Below are 13,155 nucleotides of genomic sequence, written 5' to 3'. Positions count from 1 at the left end.
CCAGGGCCAAGGCCAAGGCAATGCGGGCCAGGGCCAAGGCCAAGGCAGTGCGGGCCAGGGCCAAGGTGGCTCGGACCCAGCCCAGGGGCAGGGGCAGGCCAAAAAGGTCTGTTCAGGCCAGGACTGCAAGGAGGGGCCGGAAAAGCTGCCCTGAGACTGTGGGACAGAAGAGGAAAAGGACTGAGGAGGCAAAGGATCTTCCTCCCCAGAAGAGAACACGGCTTGGGCCCCAATCCCCTAAGGTATGGCTAGGACCTGGAACGGCAAAGCTGCTAAAATTCCGGGCCATCAAGGTGGCCAGGCAGTCCTCAGATGATGAGGTGCGGCAGCAGGCTCAACGGATCCTCCGTGTGAACCTTTCCCCTGTAATACGACTTCAGCCATTGCTGCCATACTCAGCACCCTGATTCCTTCACGTAGCAACGTTTGGGGAAACTGAGCCCAGTTGTCTGTGTGGCCAGTGGCACAGTGTGCAATGCCCATGGATTCCACAACCCTAAAGACTCTGGGTGCCTCTCCAGGGCCCTGGGAGCCACCAGCCTCCTTTCAGAGACTGGAGGATGTGGGGTGGGGTGGGCGGGTGGGAGGGATGGTGTCATGGCGCGATGCACTGTGACTTGTTACTCTTCAAGTTGTATGTCCACTATTCCATCTATCACGTTTTATACCTTTCCACCTTCCAGTCTCCCTGCCCACACTCCATGGTCTTTTTTTGTATATGTGACTGCTGGTAGGCCAGTTTGGGTGTTTAGAAAAGGTAGCCCCAGGAACAGGAATGCCAGAGAGGGTCCTGGTAGCCCAGGGAAGGTCATGGATGTGAGTGAAGGGCAGCCTCCAGGCCTCTGAGGGCAGGGGCAGAGCCACTCTAAGGTGGGACACCTCCCCTTGGGGCTGCCCTGGTTTGATAATCCGGATGCTCCCTTGGAGGAGGACAATAGGTGGCTCTGTGGGGAAACTTGCAGCCTGCAGGTTTTTAGGCCAGGGAAGGGGAGGTGCAGACAGCCTGGCCTTGTCTTCCAGTCTACTCTGGCTGAAACCTTGGAGCTTTGTGTGGGCTTGTCTGGGGCAGGGCGGGGCCTAAATCGGCTGAAGTACTTCTGCCTACTCTTTTCTCTGCTTCTTTCAGGAGAGGGACTACCGTCGACTTCCCCAGTTGGTGGCAAGGGGTTGGGGCTTGAGTCAGGGGCCAGGGTAGCTCTGGGTTGTAGGGCCACAGAGTCCCCTCACTGACCAAGGAATTATATTGGATGGGTGGAGTGCTGCGGTCTCTGAGCATGGAGAGTTTCCACACTGCCTCTCAGTGCTTTCTGCCTGGGTTCCAAGTGCTCTATTCCCAGGTCCAGCCTCAGCATGTCTTCCAACAGGGGCCTGTATGTTCAGACATTATTGGTTCTTCCTGCTTTGGAGAGGGGACAGAGCCCTGAGCCCTGAACAAAACTAGCTCCCTGCCCATCTGCCAATCCATCACTGTCTGCCCAGCCTGAAAGGCAGTGGCTGGGGCTGGCGGGGAGGGGGATACATTCCCCAGAGGCTCCTGGAGACGGAACAGCCTTTCAGAGCTAGGGGTGGAAGCCTCATTTGAATGAGAATTGGATCTTTTCTGTCTGAGGGTTAGTCTGAACCCTGGCTGCGCCAGCAGCAGCTGCGTTGGATGGCGGACCTGTAAAGAAGCTCTGCTTCTTGGTGCCCCCCTCCCCACCTTCTGCATCTGGTGACTGCTATTAATATCCTTTCCCTGGGCACGGCCTCTCTTGGTTTCCCAGGCTCTGGGGACACCCCCCCACCCTTCTCCCAGCTGTACCATGATTCCACAACCATGCATGCTCCTTGCCTCTGGCATCCTTGAGTTCATCTACCTTGTGAGTATGGGGAAGGACCTGAGGGCCACACTCAGATCCTTAAGGGCAGCCCAGCTAGGGGCACACTCTGTATTCTCTCTCTCTGGCCTGATTCTAGCTCCAACAGCCCAGGACTCCCAGCCGGGCTAGCCCCTCCTTTCAGCTCTGCTGCTGCTGCTACCAATGGGTGAGAGGTGGTCTCTACCTGAGAGCCATCTGGAGGGGGAGAGGAAATCATCGGGCCTCCCTGTGGGATGGGGTGAGGTGGGGGGCGTACCCCTAGGATCTCTATACTCAGACCCTGCCCCTCCCAGTTCAGGCTCCCAGAGCAACTGCCCGGGACGTGCCAGACAAACTTCCTCCACCCGGCTGCTCAGGCAGCAGCTGCTACCCACCTACCAGCAACCTGATTATTGGCTCTGGCCAGAACCTTCGAACCTCATCCACCTGTGGCCTCCGTGGCCCTGAACTCTACTGCGTTGTCAGTAACCTACAGGTAGGGAGGAGGGTACGGGCTCTGGAGATGGCATCTTGGATTTTTTTGGGCAGGTTCAGCACCTGTGGGAGTTCAGGTCATTGACAAGGGCCAGAGGGAGAGGCCTGTGCTGTGAAATTTTGGAGGGGGTTGTGGCAAACCAGGCACCTCCTGCCTAGTCAGTCTCATTGGGCATCCCTCCAGGATGCTGAGAATTGCTGCTTTTGTGACTCTTGGGACTGGAAAAGCCATGGCATTGAGAACGTGATCTCCCACAGTGGTCCTGGCGGCAAAAGGATCTGCTGGTGAGCAGAGCGTGGTGAGGGTCCTTGTGTGCCCATGTGTGCAGGGCTGGGATCAGGGTCAAGGCCTGGCCACTGACCAGCCCTTGTGGTTACAGGTGTTGAGAATGTCACCAGCTGGACCTAGAAGATGCCTTTTACTTTACCCACCTCATCATGACTTTCAAGGTGACCCACTGCCCGAGACTGAAAGCTTATTCTCTGCCTCCTGACCTGATGGCCACCGGTGATGTTTGCCTCTGGTGACCCAAGGACCCCCTCCTATCCCCAGACATTCTGGCTCTGCTCCTTGAGCGCTCAGTGGACCATGGCCACTTCTGGCACGTGTACCGCTACTTTGCCCACAACTGCTTAGGCCTCTTTCCTGGGATTCCTCTTGCCCCTGGCCACAGAGTCAGTGACCTCATCTGTGAGCAGCATTACTTAAGACATCGAGACTTCCACTGAGGGAGAGGTCAGGCCCAGAGGAAGGGGGGTTAGGCCCTGGGATGAAGCCAGAAGCTCAGGCTTGCTTCTTAGGTAATTTCAAAGTTCTGGATCCAGCCATTCTGGTGGAGAACCCAAATAATACCAAGGTTCAGGGTAATTATCCCCACAGCCAGTCCTGTACTCCTTTTTTGGGAAAACCAGATACCCCCTGGTGGCAAGTGAGGTCCTACCTGGGTATGCGCACCGCAGGGCAGGGTGGCGGGCAAGCCAGCCCAGTCCCCCAAGGATTGTTTCCCAGCTCTGCTGCATTATGGTCCCTGTTACGGCTCCCCATTCCTGTCCCATACCTGTGCCCAGTGCATAGGGACTGGCCTGGGTAGCAGTTTTCATCTCTGTCCCTTATCTCTGCCCCATCGCTGAATTCCTTTGTGAGGCCCCATTGTGGTTATCACTGCTGGCCATGCCAGCCCAATCTTTGTCCCCCACCTCTGCTCCTATCACAGTGTACCTCATAACTCTCCCCTTTGTAAGCCACTGTCACTGTTCCCCATCACGGCCCCCTGTCTGCCCTCCCCACTTTGATTCATCACCCTGGCCTTGATTGGTACCCTGCATTCCTGAAGCTGCCTCCAGGTGGCGCCAGGGCGTCTCTGGGTGTGACCTCTTCCTTGTAAAACAGAAGTCTTGTTAAAGGACTAGAGAGACATAATCATAACCCAGCAGGGCAGCCCAGAGCCAGGCCAGGAGAGTACCAGAGTAGGAGGACAAACCCCAAAGTAGCTTTTTCTTTACATTCTACGTTCTCCACCCACCTTGACTTCGATTATTACCAACTACTTACCCTGAGCATGCGTGCACATACACGCCCCCCCCCCCCCCCCCCCCGGCCTTACTAGGGCCTAGAGCAGCTGTTGTGTGTTCCTCTGATCAAGAGAAAGGGGAGCATTGGCAAAGAGATACAGGAGGTGGCCTCGGCTTGGTAGCTGACTTAAGCTGTGAGGAGCAAGAGGAGCCATGGCCCCATCTTTCCATCCATGTGTACATTTAACAAGTGCCCATGGAGCCCCACTGTGTGCCAGGCATCTTCTGGGCCTTGCTCAGTGGTGAGCAGATAGACAAGTTATCTGTCTTGGAGCTGACATAGAAATGAGAAAGGCAGTCAGTAAATAAACATACCTTATGTGGTTTGGCTGGATAATAAGCTGATTTCTAATGATGGGCTGGGGACTGGAATCCTTTACTGCCTTGGGGAAGCAGGTTTCCAATATCTAGAGATACCAGAAAGGGGTGTCCAGGAAGCAGTGGGATATGCAGGTCTCAGCTCAGGAGTGATATCAGGTCTGGAGCAGTGCAGAGGTGGGATAATCACCATTAGGCTGTGGTCATCCTAAAATGGTATAATCAGGGGAGCAGGGATGGGAGAGTCCTACAGCATGGGTGCTGGAGGAGGTGGCTGCAATGATGTAGAGAGGGGAGAGACCTCCACCAATTCCTTCTCTATCAGCCATAGAGGGGTAACAACCAGTGTACCTGAGGGCTCTCGATCTGTCTCCAGAGCTCCTGCATGTGACTAACCTCCATGCAAACTTCAAACTGCACACACTGGGTGACAGGCCCCAGGGGGGCTTCAAGGGACACCCCTTCTACTACTATGCCCTCTGAGCTTGTGGTCCAAGGCAGCTGCCTGTGCCATGGCCATGCCTCTGAGTACAGGCCTGCACCCAGGGTCCCACCCAACGTGGAAGGCATGGTGAGTACCGTAGGAGGGGCATCCTGTGGCTGGTGGGAAGGCAAGCTGGGGGACTGGGGTAGACTCGTCTTGCCCTCCTCCCTGCCAGGTGCATGGCCTTTGTGTCTGCTGCCACCACAGAGCTGGTGCCCACCGTGAGCACTGCCAGGACCTGCACCAGGACCACCCATGGCAGGCAGCAGAGCCTGGGCACCCCCATGCCTGCCAGGCCAGCCCACTCCATATCCACCTTCCTTGTTCTGCTCCAGAATGTGAGTGTCATGGGCATGCCCTCAGTTGTCACTTTGACATGGCCCTGTATCTCGCATCTAGCAATGTGAGTGGAGGTGTGTGTGATGCATGTCAACACAAGACACCTGGGTGCCGCTGTGAGCTCTGCCAGCCCTTCTTCCACCGAGATCCCAGGGAGGCTCCCTGCTCCCTTCACTCCTGCAAACGTGAGCCCTCCAACCCCCAATCCTAATTCTGACCCTGTTCCTTCAGTTTCAATGGTGACCTCTGACCTGACTCTGTCCACACTTCTGACCCCTGATCTAGCCTGTGACTGCAACCCTTTGGGTGCCCTGGAAAGTGGTTTGTGTGATGCCCACACAGATGAAACCTCGGGCCTCTTCTCTGGGCAGTATCGCTGCAAAGTTCACGTGTGGGGCCAGTGCTGTGACTCCTCTGGCCTGGTCACTACGGCCTGAGCTCGCAGTCAAAGGGCTGCCAGTGTGAGTGACCCTCAGAGTGGACCCCCACCACCAGGTCCTCCTTGCTCTGCCCCCAATTACTGCTCTAATAACGCATGCACCTACCTACCCCTGCAGCACTCATTAGCACCCTGACAGCCCTGTGCCTTAGCCTGCAGGTGCAATCCCCGGGGCTGCATCCCTGGCACTCATGCCTGTGATCTCTCCAGTGGTGCCTATCACTGCAAACGCCTTGTCTCTGGATGGGACTGCAGCCGTTGTCTGGTGAGGTTTGACCCACCTTCTGATTTGACCTTGATTTTGGGTGCTGAGCTCCTAGAAGCTGACAAGTACAAGGTTGTAATCAGTGTGACTGCAGACTAAGCCTTGCTGGTGGGTTGGTGCCACTTCCTGATCTGGTCACTAGAGTCAGTGCCACCTTGGCTAGCTGAACCAGCACATGCCCTCAGGTGGGAGCTTTGGGAACGAAAGAAAAGCATTTAAAAGAGTTACAACAGTATTATGCACTGAATTTAAAGGTGTTTCACAGCAAAAGTGTTTGAAGGGACACTCAGTGTATTCCTTTCTTGCCTCTCGAACATTACAAATCCTTTGTTTAACTTTTATTTTACCCCTGGCTGTGACCTCATCTTCTTACCTCTTACCTCCCCTCCATGAAGCCGTGCAGGAGTACACCAGGGTCTCCTCTCCACTTCTCAGCCAGAGGCAGAAGAGCATTAAAGCCCTGGGCCTCACCCTTGCTTCTTCCTGCAATGAGCAGTCCCAGCATATGGCCTTCCAGGCTCCTGATCCTCCTCTCCTTGCCCAGGTCTTCCTGTCCTTTCTCCACCCACCTACTTTCTCTTATAGCCCAACTTCTGGGGTCTGAGTAGTGACTCACTAGGCTGTCGGCCCTGTGACTGTGACTTTGCGGGTACAAGACAGGGACTGGGGGTCCAGGTCAAGGGACAAGAATTGGGAGCTGACTCTGTCCCGTCCCCACCCCTACGCTGGCTCAGGTGTTCTGCAAGGGAGGGCCTCTGCCTCTGCCGTCCCCACCTCTGTCTCCACCACTGCCGTGAACACTGGTCTGGGTACTTCTGTGCTGGCCTCGACCAGGCCACTACTGAAGCTGAGCTTGGTCTGGGCCTCCAGCCTGCTGACCCCCAGCTGCTTGTGAGTGTCCAGGAGGGGCAGGGGCAGGAGGAAATCAAGGCTCACACCTTGGTGCTCAGGGGAGGGAGAGAGTGTCCAGAGAGAGCTAGTTGGAAGAAGAGGCCAGACAGGGTTAGGAAGGTGAGGCAGGTCCAAGTGAGGCAGCATCAGCATGGTCAGAAGTTTGGTGTCTTGGATGGAGTCCATATTCCCAGGACAGGGAATTCCCTGGCAGTCCTGTGGTTAGGACTCCCAGCTCTCACTGCCTCGGGCGAGGGTTTGATCCCTGCTTGGGGAAGTAGGATCCCACAAGCTGCACGGCGCGGACAAAAAAATCCTCACCCGACCCAGGACAGTGTGGGAGGACACTGACACCTGACTTGCCCACAGGGAGCCCCCGAGCCTTCTCCTCCCCACTGTACACAAGCCCCAGGGACCTCCCCTGGTTGGCTCAGGCCCCGACTTCAGAGACAGTGTGTCCCTCGATATGCCTCCACCCTGCCAGGTGAGCCTGTTACAAATACCAGCTGCCCAAGGTAAGGAGTGTGAGGAACAGGGTTGGGTCACAGGCCACTAGGTCTTAGTCGGGATGGGCCCAAGCCCTAGGGCTATGAGTCCCTGGGGTCTTAGAGGAATGGGAATCTAAATCCTGAGGGTCCTAGGCCCTGGAGTGGTCTGGACCTGGGAGTCAGTGTCTCACATCCAGTCCCCAAAGGAGCCCCTGCCCCTGCATCAGGGAGCTGGCTGTACACTGTGGACTGGCTCAGACTTTGCACGTGTGGTTGATGGGGCTGGCCTCTCTCTTCTGGCACCCATAGTGCCTTCTGCCCTGGAGTGTGACATTGTCCTACGCTATGAGACCCAGGTCAGTAGCATGGGTGCCAGGCAGGTGGATGGGTGGTGCTGGGTGGTGGGTAGGGGCAGCTCTATGACCACTGACCCCTAACCCTAGGCATCTGAAGAGTGGCAGGCATTAGTCAGGGCCCATGCTCAATCCCAGCCCAGCAGTACCCGCTGTGCCCATCTGCTGCCCTCAGCAGCTGTTCCAGGTGGCCTTGACCCAGATACACAGGTAGGCTAGACCCCATGACCCCCAAAATACCAAGACCCTGTTACGTAGCCAACACATTCAAAGCAATATCCAAACAAAGTAGAAACCTTCCAATATGGAATACCATCATGTCATAGAACAATCAAAGCAGGGACCTAATTTAAAACAGGGCAGGGTTTAAGAAGTTGGTCTTTTTCCATTGGTTGTATGATGAAATGTTGTACCCCATGTCTGCACAGTGGAAATGGGGCATTCCTGGGACCACATGATCATGACCTCCTTACCCCACCCTGACTCCTCTCCCCGGTCCCTGCAGAGCTGTGTTTCTATCCAGACTTTTCCACTTTGAACCTGGAACACGCTACTCCATGACCCTGTGGCTATGGCAGACCAAGGGGGTGCAGAGACCTGGGAGGGGGGCACCATCCTTCTGGATTCGGTGAGATCCTAGGGATTCCACCCCACATCTGGGTGGAGACACAAATTAGCAGGACAGTATGGATGCAGTGGGCTCAGGGGACAGGGGATTGTGGAGACATAGAGTTGCACCAAGAGGATTGAGACAGGTGGAGAGTGTAGGGAGGGGGAATCAGGCAGGGGAAAAGCACATGCCAGGGATAGAAGGTGAGACTGGCAGGTGCCAGACCTCACAGGAACTTGTGGGCCAGGCGAAGGGCTTATCCTGGGGAAATGGGGAGCCCTGGAAGGGATTTGAGCAGGGAAGAGACATGGGGAGGATGGATTGTTAGGGGGAAGCTGCTTCAATGATTCTGAATGAGAGGTGGCATTGCCTGGACTAGATCAGGGCTATTGGAGAGGAAGGAGAAACAGAATCAAAAGAGAAACAGGAAAGGGGTGGGAAGGGGCTGTGAGGGCCAACGTACAGAAGTTCCATTGTAGGTGTTAGTGAGTGGGACTGGGTTCACTACCCCCTGCCTTCCACCCTTTACCTTCCTAGTAGGTTGTGCTCCTGCCACAGGTGAAAGGGTTGCCTGGACTGAGGTCTGTGGACCCTGGGGCCACGGGGCACTTGCAGGAGCTCCACAAGGCGGGCTGCATGGAGGCAGCGAGGATGAGCCTCTCCAGCACTATGCCTGAGGCCTGTGCCCGCCTTGCCTGCAGCATCTCTGCCCTGTTCCAGGGGGGTGGCCTTGGTGAGTGTGTGGCCCTGCCTTGAGGGGGCTGAAGGATAGGGGTTGCAGGAGGCACCATGAGGTTCATCTGATCTTACCCTTTCTCCTGGCAGCATGTGAGTGCCACCCCCAGGGTTCACTGACCACCGAGTGTGCCCTGCTGGGTGGGCAGTGCTGCTGCCACCCTAACATTGATGGTCGTACCTGTGACCACTGCAGGCCTGGAACATATGGCTTCCGGCCCACTGGCTGCCGTGGTGAGCCCTCAGGGCCAGTGGGTGTGGGATCTGGGACCAGCCATCTCCTTTCTCTAGGGCTTGATTGCCCTGTCATTTCCCACAGAGTGCTGCTGCCACACCAAGGGTGCCACCAATGCCATTTGTAACCCTGTGAACGGGCAGTGCCCCTGTCGGGCAGGCCTTGCTGGTCGCTGCTGTGACCACTGCCTCTATGGCTGGTGGGGCTTCCCATGCTGCCAACCCTGTGCCTGCAATGGAGCTGCTGAGTTGTGCCATCCACTCACAGGAGTCTGCCAGGACTGCCACGGGGCCACAATGGGCCAGCACTGTGAGAGGTGAGGCTGCCACTGGAAGGGTTGGGGAGGGATCGTGATGAGTGGGCTAGGCCCCATTCCATGTGCTACTGCCCCCAGGTGCTTGGATGGCTACTACGGAGACCCCACCCTGGGCTCAGGCCAGCAGTGCTGGCCCTGCCTCTGTCCTGGGCACCCTGGCTCAGGCATCTATCATGGGACTTCCTGCCATGTGGACAGCACCAGTGGATGTGTCCTGTGTCTCTGTGCATCTGGCTATGGAGGTGAGGCATGGTTGGCAGCGACAAACCCATGGCCCTGCTCACTTGTTCACAATCCCATCAGGTCCACGAGGCAAATCTTTGCCAGTGTCACCTGTGTGTTTGAGCTGCAGGGCGCACTCCTCTCCTCAAGAAGTTCCCATTCTTGAGGAATTATAGTAATGGAACTTGTAAGCCAAGAAGATGGGTCATAATATAGCTATTGTGTCCTCTGCCCTCCTGGCTGGACCTCAGACCTTTTGGCTGGCTAAATGGGACCCAGAGGCCCCAAAGGTACAGGAAGACTACTGAGACAACCCACACATACCCCAATCCACTCCAGGCCCCCGCTGCGACCGCTGCTCCTTGGGCTACTTTGGGCACCCTTGGCCAGGAGATGACCCCAGAAGGAGTCTGTGCCAGCCCTGCCAGTGCAACAACAATATTGATCCCGTGATCCAGCCGCCTGTGACCCCCACAGTGGACGCTGCCAGCACTGTCAGCATCACAGCCATGGCCCTGGCTGTGCCCACTGCGGGCCTGGCTTCCAAGGCAGTGCCTGCACCAAGGGGGCTGCCGGCATGAGTGTGTGAGTGGGATGGGTGAGGGTATCCCAAGGTGGGGGGTGCGTTCTCTTTCCTCAGACCCCATCAAGCCCTTCCTCTCCCCGGGCTGTGGCTGTGGCCGCCAGGGCACCATACCTGCGAGGTGCCTGTCTGGGGCTGAAGCCTGCTTCTGCAACCAGGTCAGTGGGCAGTGCCCCTGCTTCCCCCACACGCTGGGGCGGGACTATAGCCGCTGTGCCCCCCTCTTCTGGAACCTGGGGGTGGGCCCCGAGGCCGCAAGCCCTGCAGCCGCCGTGCCCAACACACTTTGCAGCCAGTGTATCACCCAGTGAGTGAGCCCTTGTCGCACATAGCACGTGGCACGTGGCCAGGTATGAGTGAATGTGTGTGCCTGTGGTGTGATTTATGGCTGATGTGAGTGTGAGTGTTAATGTGACTACCAGCAGCAGTGTGTGTGGCTGCAAGCAGCTGTGTGTGTTCTGGTGCAACATTAGCTATGAGCAGACATGAGACCACGTGGGCCCGACCCCACGTGCCACCGTGTGTTGGCGTGTAGGTGAAGCACTGTGAGTGGGTCATGGCAAGCAGAACGAGTGTGGCACGGGTGGGGCCGGGTGCAGCTGGGAAGGAGGCAGAGGAGGCACGGGCGGAGGGGGAGGATTGGGAGATGCAGGCAGAGATGGATGGCCATGGAAAGCGAGTGTTTCCAGGAGGAGAGACGTCAGGGACTGAATGAGATGAGGTCTGAAGTGTGTTCTCGCGTCCTTGGTGAGGAGAGGGTGGGAGTCGGCGGGTGAGCGTGTGGAAACAGTGGGGTGCTCCACTCAGGACACAGAGGAGCAGGTCAGGAGTTGAGAACCCAGAGGGCCGGTCTGTGGGAGGCGAGGCTGGCAATGTAGGGACAAGGTGGGGGCCGGCCAAGGGGGTCAGACCAGAGGAAGCAGGAGGGGAGAAGCCCTCAGCCAAGCACAGGTATGAGTGCTGCCTGGGCAGGAACAGGGCTGAGAGGAGGCGACTGTGTGCTGCCTCTGAGCTCTCCTTTCCTTCTTCCTCCCCCAGAGAAGGCTCTTTGTTTCTGCGGACTGGCCACACACTCTTCCTTCAGGTCATGGGTCAGTGCCCCTGCCAGGCAGGATTTGGGGGCTGCATGTGCTCCTGGTATCAGGATGGGTACTGGGGTGACCCAGAGCGGGAGTGCAGAGGTGAGCAGGGCATTCACACAATCCACCACCAGGGGTGAGGCTGTCCTGACGGGATCCTCCCTGTGGGATGGCGGGGGAGCCACCAGGTTGTCCTGAGGGAGAGCACGTGTTTGTTGCTGTTTTCTCCAAAACTTAAAGAAATACTCCTGAAAACAGCTGTAGGGAAAGTGTTGGCTAGGCCAGGTCGGGTAGGCCTGCGGAGCAGACACATTGGGTGGTTCTTTCCTGACCCCACCTGCCAGTCTTGACCCAAACTGACCTCTCCCTGGGCTGTAGAGCACCTGGAGCCCTGTGCTGTTTTCCTGCCCAAAGGCTGCCATGCAGTATGGCCTCTCTGGCTGGGGTAGATGCCAGTACCCATGACCGTCCTCTTTTTTTTTTTTTTTTGCTGTACGCGGGCCTCTCACTGTCGTGGCCTCTCCCATTGTGGAGCACAGGCTCCGGACGCGCAGGCCCAGCGGCCATGGCTCACAGGCCTAGCTGCTCCGCGGCATGTGGGATATTCCCGGACCGGGGCACGAACCCGTGTCCCCTGCATCGGCAGGCGGACTCTCAACCACTGCGCCACCAGGGAAGCCCCCATTCTCTTTTTTTAAAAAAAATATTTTTTAATTTATTTTGGCTGTGCTGAGTCTTAGTTGCGGCACGTGGGATCTTTTTAGTTGTGGGGTGCGGGATCTTAGTTGCGGCATGCATGTGAGATCTAGTTCCCCAACCAGGGATCGAATCCGGGCTCCCTGCATTGGGAGCGCGGAGTCTTACCCACTGGACCACCAGGGAAGTTCCCCCATGGCTGCTCTGAGCAGTGGCTTAGGTGAGGCTCTCATACTCACACAGGGTCATTCTCCTCCTCAGGCTTCTTGGCGGCAAGCCTAGTGTGAGTGCTGCTTGCTCCCTACCCTGACCCTCTCTCTCCCCCACAGCCTGTGCCTGTGACCCCCAGGGCTCCATCTCGCCCAGCTGTGACCCACACACAGGCACCTGCTGCTGCAGAGAGGGCATCTCAGGGCTGAGGTGCCAGGCATGTGCCCGTGGCTCCAGAGGTGGCTTCCCACACTGCATGTCCTGCCCTCCCTGTTTCACCTCCTGGGACCAACACCTGGCTCTGCTCCAGCTACAGCTGGACACTGTGGCCCACAAAGTGGCCGCCTTACACCAGGGGATGCCTGGCTGGGGTGCTGGGGGCACCTGCAGGCCTGGAGGGGGTACTCCAGCAGGCCCAGACACTCCTGGAATCTCCTTCCCCCGCTGTGGGGCCCCAACGACAACTTATGGAACGGATAGCTGGACTCAGGCAAGGGGTCTGGGGCCAGTAGGAAGGAGGTCTCCAGCTAGCCTCCCAGGGTCAGGGATTCAGAGGGTCTTGGGTTGGCCTGTCTGAGTCCTGGGTCTGGGAGTGAGGTGAGTTTTCTTGAGTGAGGAATCAGGGAGGAAAGGGCATCTCTGGCCAGGCTGATACTCCATCCTCCCACAGACCGGAAACAACTGCATTGGCCCAGACACTGTGGGCCAAAGGACAGGTTGTAGCAGAAAGAGAGCCATGGGTTAGGGGGCAGTGTGAACATCTGGAAGAATTATCCCAGAAGCTAGACTGTGTCAAGGGCTTGGCCTGGCTCAAGAAGGCCACAGGAGCCCAAGGTGAGGCCAAGTAGGCAGGTAGGTGGGCCGCAGGTGATGGTGGGGTCTAGGCTGGGGCAGGAGGAAGGGACCAGGTGCCTTTGCTTACATATCTGGGGGACCCAGGAGTCTGACTGACCCTGCCAGTGGAAGCCCTGAGCCAACCCTGTGTCT

General features: G+C 57.2%; 2 protein-coding genes across 3 annotated transcripts in view; both read left to right on the top strand.

The window, feature by feature from the left end:
* CCDC71 (coiled-coil domain containing 71) overlaps positions 1 to 564 on the top strand; it is a 3,764-nt gene extending 3,200 nt beyond the window's left edge. The window contains exon 2 of the mRNA XM_029242407.1: positions 1 to 564. This exon is cut by the window's left edge and continues 1,148 nt beyond it. Within this exon, the coding sequence (XP_029098240.1) occupies positions 1 to 407 (407 nt within the window). The 3' untranslated portion in view covers positions 408 to 564.
* A 38-nt stretch (positions 565 to 602) lies between these two features.
* LOC114907128 (laminin subunit beta-1-like) lies at positions 603 to 12,479 on the top strand. Of its 2 annotated transcripts, XR_003796638.1 has the most exons (14): positions 603 to 2,025; positions 2,153 to 2,334; positions 2,518 to 2,618; positions 2,714 to 4,794; positions 4,883 to 5,045; positions 7,011 to 7,125; positions 7,439 to 7,485; positions 7,573 to 7,692; positions 8,651 to 8,825; positions 8,918 to 9,061; positions 9,147 to 9,378; positions 9,457 to 9,620; positions 9,940 to 11,364; positions 12,288 to 12,479. XR_003796638.1 is itself a non-coding variant. In XM_029242408.1 (13 exons), exons 4-13 carry the CDS (start codon positions 4,736 to 4,738, stop codon positions 10,179 to 10,181), a joined length of 1,461 nt encoding a protein of 486 aa, XP_029098241.1. In that variant the 5' UTR covers positions 603 to 2,025; positions 2,153 to 2,334; positions 2,518 to 2,618; positions 2,714 to 4,735; the 3' UTR covers positions 10,182 to 11,757. The 2 variants fall into 2 exon arrangements, 1 of the variants encoding a protein (XP_029098241.1); XM_029242408.1 differs by lacking the exon at positions 12,288 to 12,479 and having other exon boundaries at positions 9,940 to 11,757.
* Positions 12,480 to 13,155: the final 676 nt, after the last annotated feature.

The sequence above is a fragment of the Monodon monoceros genome, unplaced genomic scaffold, assembly GCF_005190385.1.
Source record: "Monodon monoceros isolate NGI ecotype Baffin Bay Population unplaced genomic scaffold, NGI_Narwhal_1 Super_Scaffold_3, whole genome shotgun sequence".
Taxonomy (NCBI): domain Eukaryota; kingdom Metazoa; phylum Chordata; class Mammalia; order Artiodactyla; family Monodontidae; genus Monodon; species Monodon monoceros.
The sequence above is the reverse complement of the archived record's forward strand: the minus strand, read 5'-3'. Positions and strand labels throughout refer to the sequence as shown.